Source organism: Macaca thibetana, chromosome 15, assembly GCF_024542745.1.
Source record: "Macaca thibetana thibetana isolate TM-01 chromosome 15, ASM2454274v1, whole genome shotgun sequence".
Taxonomy (NCBI): Eukaryota; Metazoa; Chordata; class Mammalia; order Primates; family Cercopithecidae; genus Macaca; species Macaca thibetana.
In genome coordinates, this window is record NC_065592.1 from 89705854 (window position 1) to 89722641 (window position 16788).

The window sequence follows — 16788 nt, forward strand, 5'->3', positions numbered from 1 at the left end:
ACTACTTAATTAAATTTTATAAGGATGTTATGATACATAACAGTTTTTGAGCTGTTAATTTTATTTTTCTTAGGTTGGTGTCACTATAGACCTGAGCAGTTTTAACATTACTAGAATTGTGACATTTACCCCTTTTTATATGATTAAAAACAAAAGCAAATACCGTATATCAGTGGCTGAAGAAGGAACTGATAAATGGCTCTCTCTTGATTTGGAGCAGGTAGGTAGATGAATTTCAGAAATATACCTCTTTGGATTCTATTTTCTCCTTAATGTTAGATACCTAAAGTCACCATGTAATGTTTTAACTCTCCTGTTACTCCAATGTTGTTTTAGTTTCATAAATCTTCATTGAATATTTGTACCCGGCTCTAGATAGATGGCAAGGTTCAATTTTTAATAATTAGATAACTAGGAATGCCCAGCTTGTTAAGGGAGGTAGACGTTTAACAATTACTAACCCCTTTGGTTAAATACAGCAGCCAAAGACTAGATAAGGTGTAAATGCATCAAAGAGACGGAAATTATTTATTCTCTCTAGGAAGCTATTAGGAATGCCTTCAGAGAGTAGGTTAAGCCAGACTCTTCTCTAGTTACTTGAGGAGAGTAGTAACTTAGAAGAAATGTTGATTCTGTGCCATCATTAAACCTTTGGATAAGAGTTTTCTGAATGACTGACAGAGGTTGATGGAATATTTTATTTTTGAAGAACTTTTATTCTAAAAGTTAGGATTAGAGAAGTGTTGCTGTTTCTATTCATTATTCCTTTTTGCATATAAAACCATCCTTTTTGGGATTATTCTTGAAGTATATTCTTTAGCATTTCCTTTAGGGCTGGTTTTGAAGGTAAATACCATAAGTGTCTCTAGAAAAATCTCTCTGGCTGGAGCACAGCGAGAGGGACAGTGATCGGGATATAAACCCAGGCGTTCCATGGGGCAATGGCAACCCCCTTTGGGTCCCCTCCCATTTTATGGGAGCTCTGTTTTCATTCTATTAAATCTTGCAATTGCAAAAGAAAGAGAGAGAGAAGAAGAGAAGAGGAGAAAATAGATAGATAGATAGATAGATCGATAGATAGATAGATCGATCGATCGATCGATCTCTCTGGCTGCCTTCACAGTCTTTCTTCTCTTTGTCTTTGATGTTCTGCGGTCACGCTGCTATATGTCTATATGTGGTTTCCTTTTATTTACCCTGCTTGAGGTGCTTTACTCCTAGATCTGTGGATTAAAGTATTTCATGCTTTCTGTAAAATTTGCTACTACTGTCTCTTTAAATATTGCCTCTCCTCCGTTCTTCCATTTTTTCCATCTAAGCCTTTAAATCAAACATGTTGGACTTTCATACTGTATCCTCCATGTCTCTTAATAGCTCTTTTATATTTTCCAACTCTCTTTGCTTCATTCTGGGTAAGTTCTACATATACATCTTTCAATTTTTTTTACTTTTGCTGTGTCTGAACTACTATGTAAGTCTTCAGCTGAGTATTTGAATAATTATAGTTCTTATTCCCAGAAATTTCACCTTTTTTCAAGTCTATTCATTCTTTCAACAAATATTGTTTATTTTTATGTGACTTGCAATATACTATTTAAAGGCACAAGTCCCCATCTTTATGTAGTTTACATTTCAGTGGGTGTAAGGGGGAAACATTAATAATACCATAATCAATTAGTATATAGTATGTTTCAAAGTGACAAGTCTAATGTGGGAAAGTCTAATGTAGGATAAGGGATATTAAGAGTTCGAGAGCCAGGGGTGGTCTCTAATTTTATGTAAGGTGGTTAGGATGGGACTCATTGGAGTCACATTTGAACAATGACTTCGAGGAAATGAGAAAGTTAGCAATTGTCAAGAGCTCAGCTGAGGAGGAGAGAGCTGAGCTGCCAGGTGTTGGAGTAGCTGATTAAGACAAGCCACAATGAAAGTAACAGTCAAACCTTTAATCACTTACTGTGATAGTAAAGATTGAGCATCCTTAATCTGAAAATATGAAATCAAAAATGCTCCAAAGTTCGAAATATTCCAAAATCCAGAACTTTTCAAGTGCCAACATGATGCCACAAGTGAAAAATTCTACACCTGACACTTTATTTTTTTCACTTTCTTAACTGTCATTTTTTTTTAACTGTTAGGTACTTATGTGTGAGTAAGTGTAAGAAAATGATTGTTTATTGGTAACACAAATTGAGAGTTAGGAATGATGGTGATGCCACACAGCCATAGATTGTCAACATGGGTGGTTAAGATAGTGACACATTCTCTTTCTGATGGTACAATATGTACAAACTTTGTTTCATGCACAAAATTATTTAAATATAGTATAAAATTACTTTTGGGCTATGTGTATAAGGTGAATGTGAAACATAAATGAATTTTATGTTTAGACTTAGGTACCATCCCCAAGATATCTCATTATATATATGCAAATATTCCAAAATCCAAAAGAAGTCCAGAATCTGAAACACTTCTGGTACCAAGCATCTCGAACAGGGGATACTCAACCTGTGTAAGCAGGAGGCCAAATCAGAGAAAGCACAGTTACCACCTATTCTGGAATGGCATTGGACAAGGGTCAAGTGGATCAGCACAAGACATGGGGCTTGTCTCACTGTCTATGAAACCTTGAACGGTGTCCAGCAGTTTTATGGACCTGGGGAATGGAGTAGGACAAAGGGGAGGAGCTAGGAATGAGCACTGAGAGTAGACAAAAAGTGTCTTCACTTTTTGTGAAGTGACCATACCCTTGTTTTAAACTGATCATCTGTGTCCCAGTTCTCTACCTGTCTCCCTGATAAAGAGGTCCTGCAGGAGCTCCCAAGGAAGGCCTCTGCCGCAAAGCTCTCATAAAGAGCCTCCAAATGAAGTGCCTGGGCTAGGCATGCAGACATGGGTAAAAGCTTTGGGACAGGGTTGCTTGAATCCTTAAGACTGCAGTGCCCTGGCTGTGCACAGTCAGATTATATTCCTAAGCATGTCTCATATCTCGTTCCATTAATTCCATTTTATGGTTGAATAAAACTGTCTTTAACAAGCTAAGATACTTAGCTATAACAACCAGATTCTGCTACATTGTCCTTAAGTCATGTAATGATGATCAGGTATCACACATGAGCAGTCTCACTGAAATATATGAAAGGATCAGTCTGGTCAGGAGTTGACTTAATAGCTTACAGACAAGGCTGTTCTTCATTCTTGTTCTTTTAGCTCAATTTCTAGATTCTTTTGTCCAGTCTTCTTTCTGGTACCTTGAATATCTCCTGTGCTTTTAGTTTGGTTTCCAGATCACTCATGTTGAAGTTATTTCGTAAAATTCCGAACTTCCTTCCTACTCTGAACTTTGAATACTACTTTTACTTTTTTACCCTTATTTGACAACCAGATGCTAGATTTAATATATGTTCTGACTTACCATTTTTGTGTACTTTGACTTCTGCCTAATTTCCAACGTTCATACCTGATTTTGATTTTTAGTAACTGAATGTACACTTGTTTTAAACCTGATCTGTGTCCCAGTTCTCAGCTCAGGTTTCTTGCTGATTTTTCAACCCTTCTCTGTAAGATCATGACCACATTAAAGTCTCTTTTCTCGCCAGCAGTTCACTTACCATAGTTCTTCAATTTGCTATCCACTGCTTCTTGAGTGCATAGTGCTGACAAGTGACAACCCATCTTCAAGTTGAAAGTTTACAGCTGTTTAAGCAACCCAATAACTAGAGCAGTGTTAAAAGAGATTTTTTAAAGTTTAAGTGTACTCTGATGGGAATATTAAGATGATTTGTGTATTTATGGTGAAATCTGTTTATTTTTATAAACATATATAATGTATATTTTAGTGTATCCCCTTTTGGCCTGAGGATACTTCTAGTAAACTTCTTATTCAAGTTGAAGGGAGTGAAGATCCTCCCAAAAGGATATATTTTAACAAGCAAGAAAACTGTATTCTATTGCGTCTGGATAACGAGGTAAGTGGTTTTGTTTGTTTGTTTGTTTTTGTGTGTGTGTGGTATGTGTTTTTGGCATATATCATTAGAAAAGCTAAAATATACTGACTGGTATTTTATTTATTTTTTTGTATCAAATAATTACTTCTGTTGATTTTTCCTCTTTCCTCAAAAATGAACAAACATTTCTTTTTGTAAAAGGAAACAGAGATCTAAGATAATTTAATTGTTATATAAAAAGTTAGTTGGAATGCCTGGAATACTAGAATATACCACATCTGGAATGTCATCTGTCTGTAATACAGTGATTGAGATTATAGATTTCCAGAAATGCAATACAAAATTCTGAATTGTTTTCTCAATCATCCCAAAAATTAAATTATCAAGTTATGAGTAGTCTGTTCTTAGATGTTATTAGTTAATATTCTTGGGAAAATGATTATATTAAAAATGTTTTCTTTTTCTTTCTTCTAGCTTGGAGGTATTATAGCAGAAGTGAATTTGGCTGAGCATTCTACAGTTATTACATTTTTAGATTATCATGATGGAGCAGCTACATTCCTCTTAATAAATCACACAAAGAATGAACTTGTTCAATACAATCAAAGGTAAGATTATCACAAATACAGTAACTCTTGATGGTGTAAGTCTAGATGATGAGGCATGGTTTTTATGATAATTTCTTAAGAATATAAACACTGATAATAGCATTGTAGCTATATAAAACGATGTTCCATTAAAAAATGTATTTGAAGTATGTAGGGGTAAAACTGACTTGATGTCTACAGTTTATTTTGAAATGCTTCAAAGAAAGAAAAATGGAAGAGGTGAAGCAAGTGTGGCAAAAGCTTGTTCATTGTTGACTCTGATGAGGACTGTCAGAGTTTGTTGTGAGTCTGAATTTTGTCTATTCAATATAGTGTAAATATGTAAAATTTCAGATTTTCTTTTTTCAAACAGGTACCTTCTTGTTGAGGTGTCTGGGGGAAAGGACTGCTTCCTTAAAGGCTATAATTGAATCTTCGTGGTTTAGGACTACTCTTAAACATCATTCATTTTAATTTGCTGTGATATCATATCTTCTTAGTGCTACTACAGCTTATGCAAGTTTCTGATCCTGTACTTAGTAGTTCCAGGTTGTCTTGAATTTAGTTTGTTTGCTTTCTTTCTGTATTTTCACCTGTTACTTTTCAACAAGCACATATTTATCATTGCGCTTACACTTTCTTTCCACTGCTAACTGTACAACTTCTTCTCATTGATTAAAATGATTACAATCAAACAGACATTGCGTAAAGACCACAGGGCTGGACTAGCAAGTACCTAAAAGTCGTTTTGGGTAGCATTCTCTCATCTATTTAAGATGTTAAGAAAGAGGAATGCCTGTTTTCTTAATTATCCACGTTATAAAAATGATAAATTGTTTCTAACCATGTGTGTGCAAGTGTCTTTTTAGTATAATAACTTCTTTTCCTTTGAGTGGATACCCAGTACTGGGATTGCTGGATCAAATGGTAGTTCTACTTTTAGTTTTTTAAGGAATCTCCATACTGTTTTTCATAGTGGTTGTGCTAGTTTACCTTCCCACCAGCAGTGTGAAAGTGTTCCCTTTTCACCACATCCATGTCAACATCTTTTTTTTTTTTTTAAATTATGATCATTCTTGCAGGAGTAAGGTGGTATCTCATTGTGGTTTTAATTTGCATTTCCCTCATAATTAGTGATGCTGAGCTTTTTTATATATGTTTGTTGGCCATTTGTGTATCTTCTTTAGAGAATTGTCTATTCATGACCTTAGCCCACTTTTTGATGGGATTATTGTATGTTTTTTTTTTTTTTTCCTTGCTGATTTGTTTGAGATCCTTATAGATTCTGGATATTAGTCCTTTGTCAGATGCATAGTTTGCAGATATTCTCCCATTCTGTGGGTTGTCTCTTTACTCTGCTGATTATTTTTTTTGCTGTGCAGAAGGTTTTTAGTTTAATTAGGTCCCATCTATTTTTATTTTGTTGCATTTGCTTTTGGGTTCTTGGTCATGAACGCTTTGCCAAAGCCAATGTCTAGAAGAGTTTTTCCAAAATTATCTTCTGGAATTTTTATGGTTTCAGGTCCTACATTTAAGTCTTTGATCCATCTTGAGTTGATTTTTGTATAAGGTGAGAGATGAGAACCCAATTTTATTCTTCTACATGTGGCTTGCCCACGATCCTAGCACTTGATGATCTCCCAGAGTAGGAGATAGTCAAGGTACCAGAAAGAAGACTGGACAAAAGAATCTGGAAACAAAAAGAACAAGAATGAAGAATGAGCCTTGTCTGTAAACTATTAAGTCAACTCTATCTTAGGCCCTGACCAGACTGGTCCCTTCACATCTAGTCCCTTCACTATAATAGGGTGTCCTTTCCCTACTTTGTGTTTTTGTTTGTTTTGTTGAAGATAATTGGCTCTAAGTATTTAACTTTATTTCTGGTTTCTCTATTCTGTTCCGTTGGTCTACATGCCTGTTTTTATAGCAGTACCATGCTGTTTTGGTGACTATAGGCATTGTAGTATACTTTGAAGTCGTATAATGTGATGCCCCCAGGTTTGTCCTTTTTGCTTAGTACTGCTTTGGTTATCAGGGCTCCTTTTATGGTTCCATATGAATTTTAGGATTTTTTTTCTAGTTCTGTGAAGAATGATGATGGTATTTTGATGGGAATTGCATTGAATCTGTAGATTGCTTATGGCAGTATGGTCATTTTCACAATATTGAGTCTACCCCTCCATGAGCATGAGATGTGTTTCCATTTGTTTGTTAAACTTTAACTTTTAAATAAATATTCCCTTCTTATGTAATCTCCGCTGTCATTATCCTAGTTCAGTAACCCTCCATTTCTTATGTATTTGAGTAGATTTTTTGTGTATTGTTTTGTTTTGTTTTATTTGAGTAGAGTTTTGTGTTTTGTTTTGTTTTGAGACACTGTCTCAGTCTATTGCCCAGGCTGGAGTGCAGTGGTGTGATCCAGGCTCACTGGAACCTCCACCTTCCAGCTCAACTGATTTTCGTGCCTCAGCCTCCCAAGTAGCTGGGTTTACAGGCATGTGCCACCATACCCAGCTATATTTGAGTAGATTTTTGATCTATCTCTATATATCTAGTCTTATCTCTAGTAAATCTCCCACTTTCTACTAGAATGAATTTTCTAAAATAAGAAATATAATCATATCTCTCTTTCAAATTTTTCTTTTTTTACCCATTTCTTTAAAAATATACTTCTAGGCTGCCTTTCTAAAAATTTGTCTTTCTGTGGCCTAAATCTTACCCTATACAAAGTGAAGTTTTTGTTTCCTCAGTGCTCTAGGTCTTTCCGTGGGTTTTTACCTGAATAGGTGTTTCTTTCAGCTAGAAAAATGCCATTCTGTAATTATTTAAAAGTCAAGAAACAACAGATGATGGCAAGGCTGTGGAGAAATAGGAACGCTTTTACACTGTTGCTGGAAATGTAAATTAGTTCAACCATTGTGGACGACAGTGTGGTGATTCCTCAAAGACCTAGAATCCGAAATACCATTTGACCCAGCAGTCAGTCCCATTACTGGGTATGTACTCAAAGGAATAGAAATCATTCTCTTATAAAGATAGATGCACGCACATGTTCCTTGCAGCACTATTCACAATAGCAAAGACATAGAATCAACCCAAATGCCCATCACTGATAGACTGGATAAGGAAAATGTTGTACATATACACCATGGATACTATGCAGCCATAAAAAGGAACGAGATTATTCCTTTGCAGGGATATGGATGGAGCTAGAAGCCATTATCCTCAGCAACAAGAACAGAAAACCATTCCCACTTACAAGTGGGAGCTGAACAATGAGAACACATGGACACAGGGAGGGGAACAACACACACTGGGGCCTGTTGGGGTCACGGCAGAAGGGAGAGCATCAGGATAAATAGCTAATGTATGTGGGGCTTAATACCTAGGTGATGGGTTGGTAGGTGCAGCAAACCACCATGGAATACATTTACCTATGTAACAAGCCTGCACGTTCTGTACACGTATTCTGGAACTTAAAAAAAAAAAAAGAAAAATGCCATTCTATGTGATCCCTTCCCTTGCCACCTTGATCTAAGTACCCCAGTTTTTGATAGCACCTTTACGTATGTAGATTACAGCATTCATCACATTGTGTTATTTTCTTGTGAGTTTGAGATGTGTACACACAGATAGTTAATAGTCTACTAAACTATGGTTAGTTTCCCTTTTCTTGGAATTTTCATTGCCTGTCCCAGATAGCCCAGTACATTTTTGCATAAGGAATACTCTGCAATGAATTAAACAGATTAAAATTTGTGTGAATTAAAAGCAGTTTTAAGTATTTTTAAACCAAATTTATTTGCTAATCAACACATTTACATTTGATTTTTTTTTTTCATGGAGAAATGAAGACTGTGATTTTGTTTTCTCCTCCACATTTCTGTCTCTTGGCTTTTTAAAAAATATAGATATTATTTCCTGCATATAAAAGTAGTAGTTGTTAAATTACTATTTAAAAAAATACTAGAGAAAAAAATATGAAAGAGGACCATTTAATCCCTGAAATCCTTTTGGTTCATTCCTTTTCCTCTCCTTTCCTTCCTCCTTTGTTCTCTCCCTCCCTCCCTTTCTTCCTTCCTTATGTATCTCTCATATTTGACAGCTATTGTGAGCATATAAATTTGTTTCAAAGCACAATTTTTTTTTCTTTCTAACTTTTATTATAGGTTCAGGGGATATATGTGCAGGTTTGTTACGTGGGTAAATTGCATGTCACGGGGTTTTGGTATACAGATTGTTTCGTTACCCAGGTAATAAGCATGGTACCCAATAGGTAGTTTTTCGATTCTCAGCCTCCTTTTACTCTCCACCCTCAAGTAGGCTGCAAAGCATGATTTTTACTGAATGAATGATATTCCATCATTTAGATGCTCTACAGTTAAATAATACTTAATTGTTCAGAATTTTTATTTCAACTTTTATAATTTTAGAATCAGTTTATCTTCTTTTTTTGTTTGTTTGTTTTCTGAGATGGAATTTTGCCCTTTTGCCCAGTCTGGAGTGCAGAGGTGCGATCTCAGCTCACTGAAACCTCTGCCTCCCAGGTTTGAGCAATTCTACTGCCTCAGCCTCCTAAGTAGCTGGGATTACAGGTGTGCGCCACTGTGCCTGGCTAATTTTCGTATTTATAGTAGAGACAGGGTTTCGCCGTGTTGGCTGGCTGGTCTCGAACACCGGACCTCAGGTGATCCGCCTGCCGCGACCTCCCAAAGTGCTGGGATTACAGGCATGAGCCACCGTGCCCAGCTCAGTTTATCTTCTAATAATGATCTTCAACCCATTTGTAATCATTGTAAAAACTAATTTATAATTCCTTACCATATTTTTTGTAGTATATTTTCTTCTAATGATTTTTTTGAAAATACATATTCTGTTTCAGTTATGGATAATTCCTTTTTTTGTTATTGAAGGTTTTGATACATTTAAAATCAATTTTAAGATTGAAACAGTATCTGCTAGCTTAGCCATAAAAAATTGTAATGCTTTTTTACCTTTTCTTCAACCTCTTTCCAAATTCTTACTTTCTTGTGAATGTAATTTGGGATTTTTTCAACCAGATTAATATAAAATGGTTAGCTTTTCAAAATATGTATTATTTGATTCAAGGCCCTTTTGGTATTTGCATTGATTTTAATGTTTTAACAAAAAAAGACTTTCTTAAACTGGTTTAGTTGTTCACTATGGGTTCTTCAATATTTCTATATCCTAGTTGTTAAAATGTTATTTTGAGTTTGTCTCTAGCTTGGTTGGAAAAAGTCTTGAGTTTTTTTTTTTTTAGTAAAGATTTGTGGGTAGTGTTATGCTATTGCTTGTTTGAAATGTCTTATTCTTACAAATTTATGACAATTTGACATAAAATTTTAAGTGATAACATTTTTCTCAAAATTGTGTAGATAGTGTGCCATTGCTTTTTGACATTAAACGTCATTGAACTGTGAAAGGGGCATTTTTATTTTCTTGCGAGTGACTGTGATTTTCTTAGATATGTGTTAGGGTGTTTTTTCCCCCATTTTCTTACAAATATATGTCTAGAATGATACTGTTTTCATTAATGTCTGATACCCAGTGAAGTCTTTTTTTTTTTTTTTTTCTGAGACGGAGTCTCACTCTGTTGCCCAGGCTGGAGTACAGTGGCGCCATCTCGGCTCACTGCAAGCTCTGCCTTCTGGTTTCACACCATTCTCCTGCCTCAGCCTCCCGAGTATCTGGGACTACAGGTGCCCGCCACCACACCTGGCTAATTTTTTCTATTTTTAGTAGAGACGGGGTTTCACCGTGTTAGCCAGGAGGGTCTCGATCTCCTGACCTTGTGATCTGCCCGCCTCAGCCTCCCAAAATGGTGGGATTACAGGCGTGAGCCACCGCGCCTGGCCCAGTGAAGTCTTTTAATCTGCAGATTTAATTCCTTCTTCTGCTCAGAAGAGCTGTATTTTATTACTTGTTTGGTGTATAACTTTTGTTAATTTTTTTTTCTTTCTGAGCATCGTTTTTGAGTCAGTTGAATTTCTTAGATGTGTATTTCACGTTTTGTGATTTTAAAGACTAATTTAGTTACTTTGTTTTTGCTCTAGTAAGACTTAGGAAAGAGTTACCAATTAAATTCTCTTAGAATTGGTATAAATAGAGTAAAGTAGTTGGAAATAATTTTCCATAATTAATTGGTATTAAAAAATTGACAAAACAGTTTTAAAGACTTGAAGACCTTTATTTCCTAAGTAGAACATGTATTTTCTAAGTGGGAAAATAATGAGAAATATTCATTAGTGAACCCTTTTTTAATTGTATAAGGTAAAAATTTCAGCCTTGTTTTAATCAAAACTATCACAGATCTCAATTAGTGAACTAAGAATTAAGTATTATTTTAGGTTTTTAAAAATCTATTAATGTACTTGCATTTAATTTAATGCATATTTTTGCGACTTATGTCAGTTCTCTCAGTGAAATAGAAGATTCCCTCCCTCCTGGAAAAGCAGTGTTTTATACATGGGCTGATCCAGTGGGCTCTAGAAGGCTGAAGTGGAGATGTAGAAAAAGCCATGGTGAAGTAACACAAAAGGATGTAAGTATTGGGTTATTATGGGTTCCCAGCAACCTTTTTTAAAAAAGGTATTTGGGCTGGGCGTGGTGGCTCACGCCTGTAATCTCAGCACTTTGGGGAGGCCGAGGTGAACCATGAGTTCGAGATCAGCCTGGCCAATATGGTGAAACCCTGTCTCTCCTAAAAATACAAAAATTAACTTTGGGAGGCCAAGGCAAGCAGATCACCAGGTCAGGAGTTTGTGACCAGCCTGGCCAACATGGTAAAACCCCATCTCTACTAAAAATACAAAAATTAACTGGGTATGGTAGCAGGTGCCTGTAGTCCCAACTACTAAGGAGGCTGAGGCAGAAGAATCAGTTGAACCCTGGAGGCGGAGGTTGCAGTGAGCCAAGGTTGCACCACTGCACTCCAGCCTGGTGACAGAACGAGACTCCATCTCAAAAAAAAAAAAAAAAAAAATGGTATTTGATTTTCAGCCTTCCTAGTTTTAAGGACTGTTTGTGGCCACGCTTCTAAAAAGCTGCCAAAAATCTTCAAAATAGTATTTAAGTATTGACTTAACCAAAAATGTTTCAAAACAGAAATAGTCTTATTTTGTTTACATCATTTGCTTCTACTGTGTTATAAAGAGTAAAGTTGTGTTTAGAGAAGTGCTTTCAGCATTCACCTGAAAAGCAAATATGTTCTCTGCCTTGACAATCATACTAGGTAGATTTAGCTTCTAGAAGGAACATTTAAGGATCCACTGAGTGAACTAAAACAAATTTATTTCTGGGTGGCAAGCTATGATGATCATGTTATGCGCATCTATTTTCCAGTAACATTTTAAATACTTCCAGAACATTTTTTAAAGTTTTTTGTCCTTCAAAATTCATCTTAATTTGACTCCTGATTTTTTTTTTTTCCTCACCACTAGTGATTTTTTCTTCCTGCCTATCAGTAGGTGGTATTTTCTCATTGTCTTTCAGTGCTGCTGTTGAGGAGTCTGGTGTGGGTATTGTTTACATTGTATTTAAGAGGATTGCCTATAAGTGGCCTAACTTTAAGTTTTAAAAATTCATGACTATTAGATTTATTCAGGAAAAAAAATTGTACTTTGATATAAAAATAGTCTTATTCATTTCATCTATTGATTAGTACTTTGCATATTTATATCATAGTGATAGTTTGAAGCTTATAAAGATAAATCAGACATTCACTGTAAAATACTAGAAAGACTAGTGAAATAAGTTAGTTTTCTTGATTCTCAGTGTGGTTTTAGTGATATACATATATATACTTAGAAAGTATTATAAGTAACGTAAGTATACCTAGATAATTATTTTATGGTAACAACTCACAGTTTTTAATTTCTGTATATTGTAACGTGAATGTATGCTATACAGTAAAATTTTCTGAAAATCAGAATATTAACTAGAAATTAATGGCTGAATATTAATTATGACAATTTGCTATGTTTATCGTGTCATTGACCCTCAGAACCCTGATATCAGCACATTTATGTGAGATTCCTGCAGAAATAGCCTCATGATGAATATACATGCTTTGTAGAATATGCAATTGAGAAATAAGATTTTTTTTATCCTGTTTGATTCAGCTATGAAAGGAAATGTGAATTTCAGACTGAAACAACTTTTAATACATATCTGTATTCTTAGTCTTAGAATTGCTGTAGTCTTAGAATAAAGCAGAAAAAAATACTTTGTGTTACTGATTAGCCTACACGGGAAGATTCAATTTTATTAAAATGTTTAAATTTAAAAAATAAACAACTGGCCTGTTTTATGAGTAATAACTTTATATCAGATAACATCAAATGATTTCAGTAATGTAAATTTGCAAGTATTCTACAAATATTAATTCACTTAGTTGCCACTAACCCCATGAAGTAGGTGCCATTAATAGTCTCATTTTATAAATGTAAAATCTAAATTTCATGTTCTTTGGGACCAAATTCTAATTTTTTGTTTTTGTTTTTTGGTGGTTTTGTTCTAGGATATGATGATGCCTATAGATTTGGGGAAAAAGACTATTTATTTAGTTTCATTCTTTGAAGGTTTACAACGCATTATTTTATTCACTGAAGATCCAAAGGTATTTAAAGTAACATATGAAAGTGAGAAAGCAGAGTTAGCAGAGCAAGAAATTGCAGTGGCATTACAAGATGTTGGAATTTCTCTTGTCAACAATTACACGAAGCAAGAAGTAGCCTATATAGGCATCACAAGGTTAGATGCATTAAATTTTGGATACATTTAAATGATCAGTTTCTAATTGTTAAGAAATTGTTGTTGTAAAATCTTTTTTTTTTATTGTTATTTTTTTTATTATTATACTTTAAGTTCTAGGGTACATGAGCATAACGTGCAGGTTTGTTACATATGTATATTTGTGCCATGTTGGCGTGCTGCACCCATCAACTGTTGTTGTAAAATCTAAAATGATTTCGTTTCAGTTTTGTGCTTTGACTATTCATTGACACTGTGGTAATGCTAATTTTAACTGTGCTTGAGGGAATGTTTTGCCTTTTGAAATAAAGATATGGCAGAAATCAAATTTATAAACTCCTTATGTTAATCCTTCCACTTATCTAAAAAGTTATATTTATTCAACTTACCAAAAGTATGTTTTGCATATCATACAAAATGCTTAGTTCATTTTCCATTACCATCCAGCACAGTTCAGGGTACATATGCTGTAGCTTTTGGAGGATTAACATAAAGACAATCACTTTCTAATTTGACCTTGGCACTTTAAGATCTAATAATAATCACTGTATTTATCATTTCTCATATAAGACATCACCATTAAATCTTTTGTCTCTCCCTTATGTCCTTATTATTCCTATTCATAAACAGTTAAGTTTAAATTAATTTACATATATTAGTGCTTAATGTGAGAATATTTCTTCTATATAACCAGGATAATGTAATTTTAATCCTTTACTTGAGTTAAATTCTTGAATATATATAAACGTATATGATACAGATGTAAATTTAGTTTTCTGTGTACATTAATCTATATGTGCCCCTGACCTCTTATTGAATCTAATCAATGCCATCTTAAAAGGAATATTAAAATCTATTTTCTTAAGGATTTTTATTCTCAAAAAATGTTTTTACTATTTAAATAGATAAAATACACCATAGATTTTTAAGACCTTTAGACCTATTATGTGTTATCTTCTAAGCTAAGTGATGTTAATGCAAAGATGAATAATATGTGGTCTCTACCTTTCTATTTATTAAATGAATATAAGTTCTATAAGGAATGAACAAATAGAATGCTTAAATAAAATTAAACAACTTAAATATTTAAACAGAATAAAGTCTATAGGCCTTGCAGCATTTTAATTTCAGTACAACTAGATTTCTTCCATTCACACTCTGTATCCTAAATAACTATTTTATACTTTGTCTCCCCTCAAACCCCCATTCTCTCAGCTTACTACCTTGCATCCCACTTCACTGAAAAAATTGAAGCAGTCAAAAGCAAACATCCAGAGACCCATCTCACCCCCTAGTATCACAGCTTCCTATCTACTGGCATTTGCATACTACTTGCTGTACTGACATACTCCCAACAGTTTGCAGTAGATATATGTGCTCCCGTTTAAACAGATTTTTCTCTACTTTTGCACTGTACTTGATTTCCTCCTACCTACCTGAGGACATTGTTCCAGCAGGCCTTTTCTTCATCTCTCCTAAGTCAACAGCTTTTGGCTGTCTACTGAATTGTTTCAGTGTTACTTCTCTCAACATAAAAAATTCTCTTGAACCTACTTTCCTTGCTACCTGTTGCTCATTTCTTTGTTTGCATTTATAACCAAACTCCTCAAATGTACTGTCTGTTTCAAAGGAACTTAACATATCCTGTGTTCTCCAATTCTTTTTCATCCATTTTCCTCTTTAACCACTCCAAACAGGATTTTGCTTTCAAAACACCATGAAACTGGTTTTGTCAGCATTATCAGTGACCTCCGTAATGCCATATCCAGTGTAGAATTATCGGTCTTTACCTCATAACATTTAACACAGAGCCCTCCTTGATGTAGTGTCTTTCACTTGACTTCCAGAATACCTCACTGTCTTGGTTTTTCTTCCTATCCAGTCTCATTCATTGGTTCCTTGTCTTCCCTCAACTGCTTACATTGGCCAAATGCCTTGAGGCTCTTAGGCCTGGTCTTTTTCTCTTGTGGATTTCAGTTTTATGATTTCAAATACTGCCCAGAATATCTCTCTTATGTATGTCTTCTGTCACCTGTCATCTGACCTTGAGACTTCGTATATCCAACTGTGCATGCAAAATCTCTGTTCAGATATTTAAGAGGCTTCTTAAACTTCATATGTATATACCAAACTTTTTATTTTCTCCTTCTACCAAAACCTGCTTTCCAATCAGAGTTAATCAAAAATAGTTCCTTCTAGTTATGCAGCCCAAAAATATTGAAATTGTCTTTGATTCCTCTCTGTATCTTGCACCCCAGACCTAGTTCATCAAGAAGTTCTGTGCTAGTTCTACCTTCAAAGGGCACATAGATGTGACCACTTTTCTAATATCTCACTGTCAGTAGCCTCATCAGGGCCATCACCATTTTTCATCTGGTTTACTGTAGTAAACTAACAAGTTTTCCCGCTTCTAGTCTTGACTCCACTCTTTTTTTTCCATCCACTTCAACACAGAGTATATTCTTAGCAAAATGTAAGTCAGATTATGTTGCTAGTTGTCTTATAACCGATCAGTGGTATCTCATATCACTCAGAATAAAACTCAGAGTCTTTCCAGTGGTCTACAAGGCCTTACATTATTTGCTCCCCCACTGTAAGTCTTACTTTATTTTCTATTCCTAATGCGTTTCTGACATGCCAGCCTCCTTGCTCTTCTTCATATACTGCAAGTGTGCCTCCTGCTTAAGGTTCTTTGCTTTAGCAGGCCTCTCTACCTGAAATGTTTTCCTCCTCTTGTCTGCTGGATAATTCTCTCAGCTCTTTTAAGGTTGCCAAAATCTCACTTTCTCAGTGAGTCCCCCGTTGGCCACTCTGTTGTAATATTGCAGACCCCACCACTTTACATATTCCAGTTCTCCAGATCCCCCTTGCCCTGTCTACATTTTCTTCTTTCAAAAGCATTTTCACCTCCTACATATTAAATTTTACTAATTTATTTTGTTTACTATTCATTTTCATTCCCCAATGAAAATGAAGCTCCAGAATGACAGAGATGTTCACTGATACAGACAGCCCTAACCCCTAGAATAGTGCGTGAGTAGTAGCTTAATAGGTAGTAGTTGAATGAATTCATGTTTTTAAATTTGTAACATGCTCACTTGTAACTGAGGCTATTGTAAAATTTTACTGAAGGTATTGTAATTCATGTAATACACCAGTTAAAATAAATATGTTAATAAGTTAGTATTAAATACTATGATCTTTGCTTTCTTATATAAGTTCTGATGTGGTTTGGGAGACAAAGCCCAAGAAGAAGGCAAGATGGAAGCCAATGAGTGTAAAGCACACTGAGAAGTTAGAGAGAGAATTTAAGGAATATACTGAATCTTCACCTTCAGAAGATAAGGTTATTGAGTTGGACACTAACATTCCGGTAATATTTTTAAGTACTGATGTGAAGTTTTAATTTTGTGTCTGTTGTAGTTTGGTGAATCACTAGTGAAATGTAAGGGAAGTTTGGCTTCCTTATAAAACAAAATAAT

At 34.9% G+C, this 16788-nt stretch overlaps 1 protein-coding gene across 4 annotated transcripts in view; it reads left to right on the forward strand.

Annotated features, from left to right (window-relative positions):
- The window catches only part of VPS13A (vacuolar protein sorting 13 homolog A), a 247441-nt gene that overhangs the window by 170032 nt on the left and 60621 nt on the right, over positions 1–16788 (forward strand). For all 4 annotated transcript variants that reach the window (XM_050761071.1, XM_050761072.1, XM_050761075.1 and 1 more), the window contains exons 50-55: positions 74–220; positions 3840–3968; positions 4422–4555; positions 10967–11096; positions 13074–13306; positions 16526–16679. In XM_050761071.1, the coding sequence (XP_050617028.1) occupies positions 74–220; positions 3840–3968; positions 4422–4555; positions 10967–11096; positions 13074–13306; positions 16526–16679 (927 nt within the window). The remainder of the gene's footprint in view (positions 1–73; positions 221–3839; positions 3969–4421; positions 4556–10966; positions 11097–13073; positions 13307–16525; positions 16680–16788) is intronic.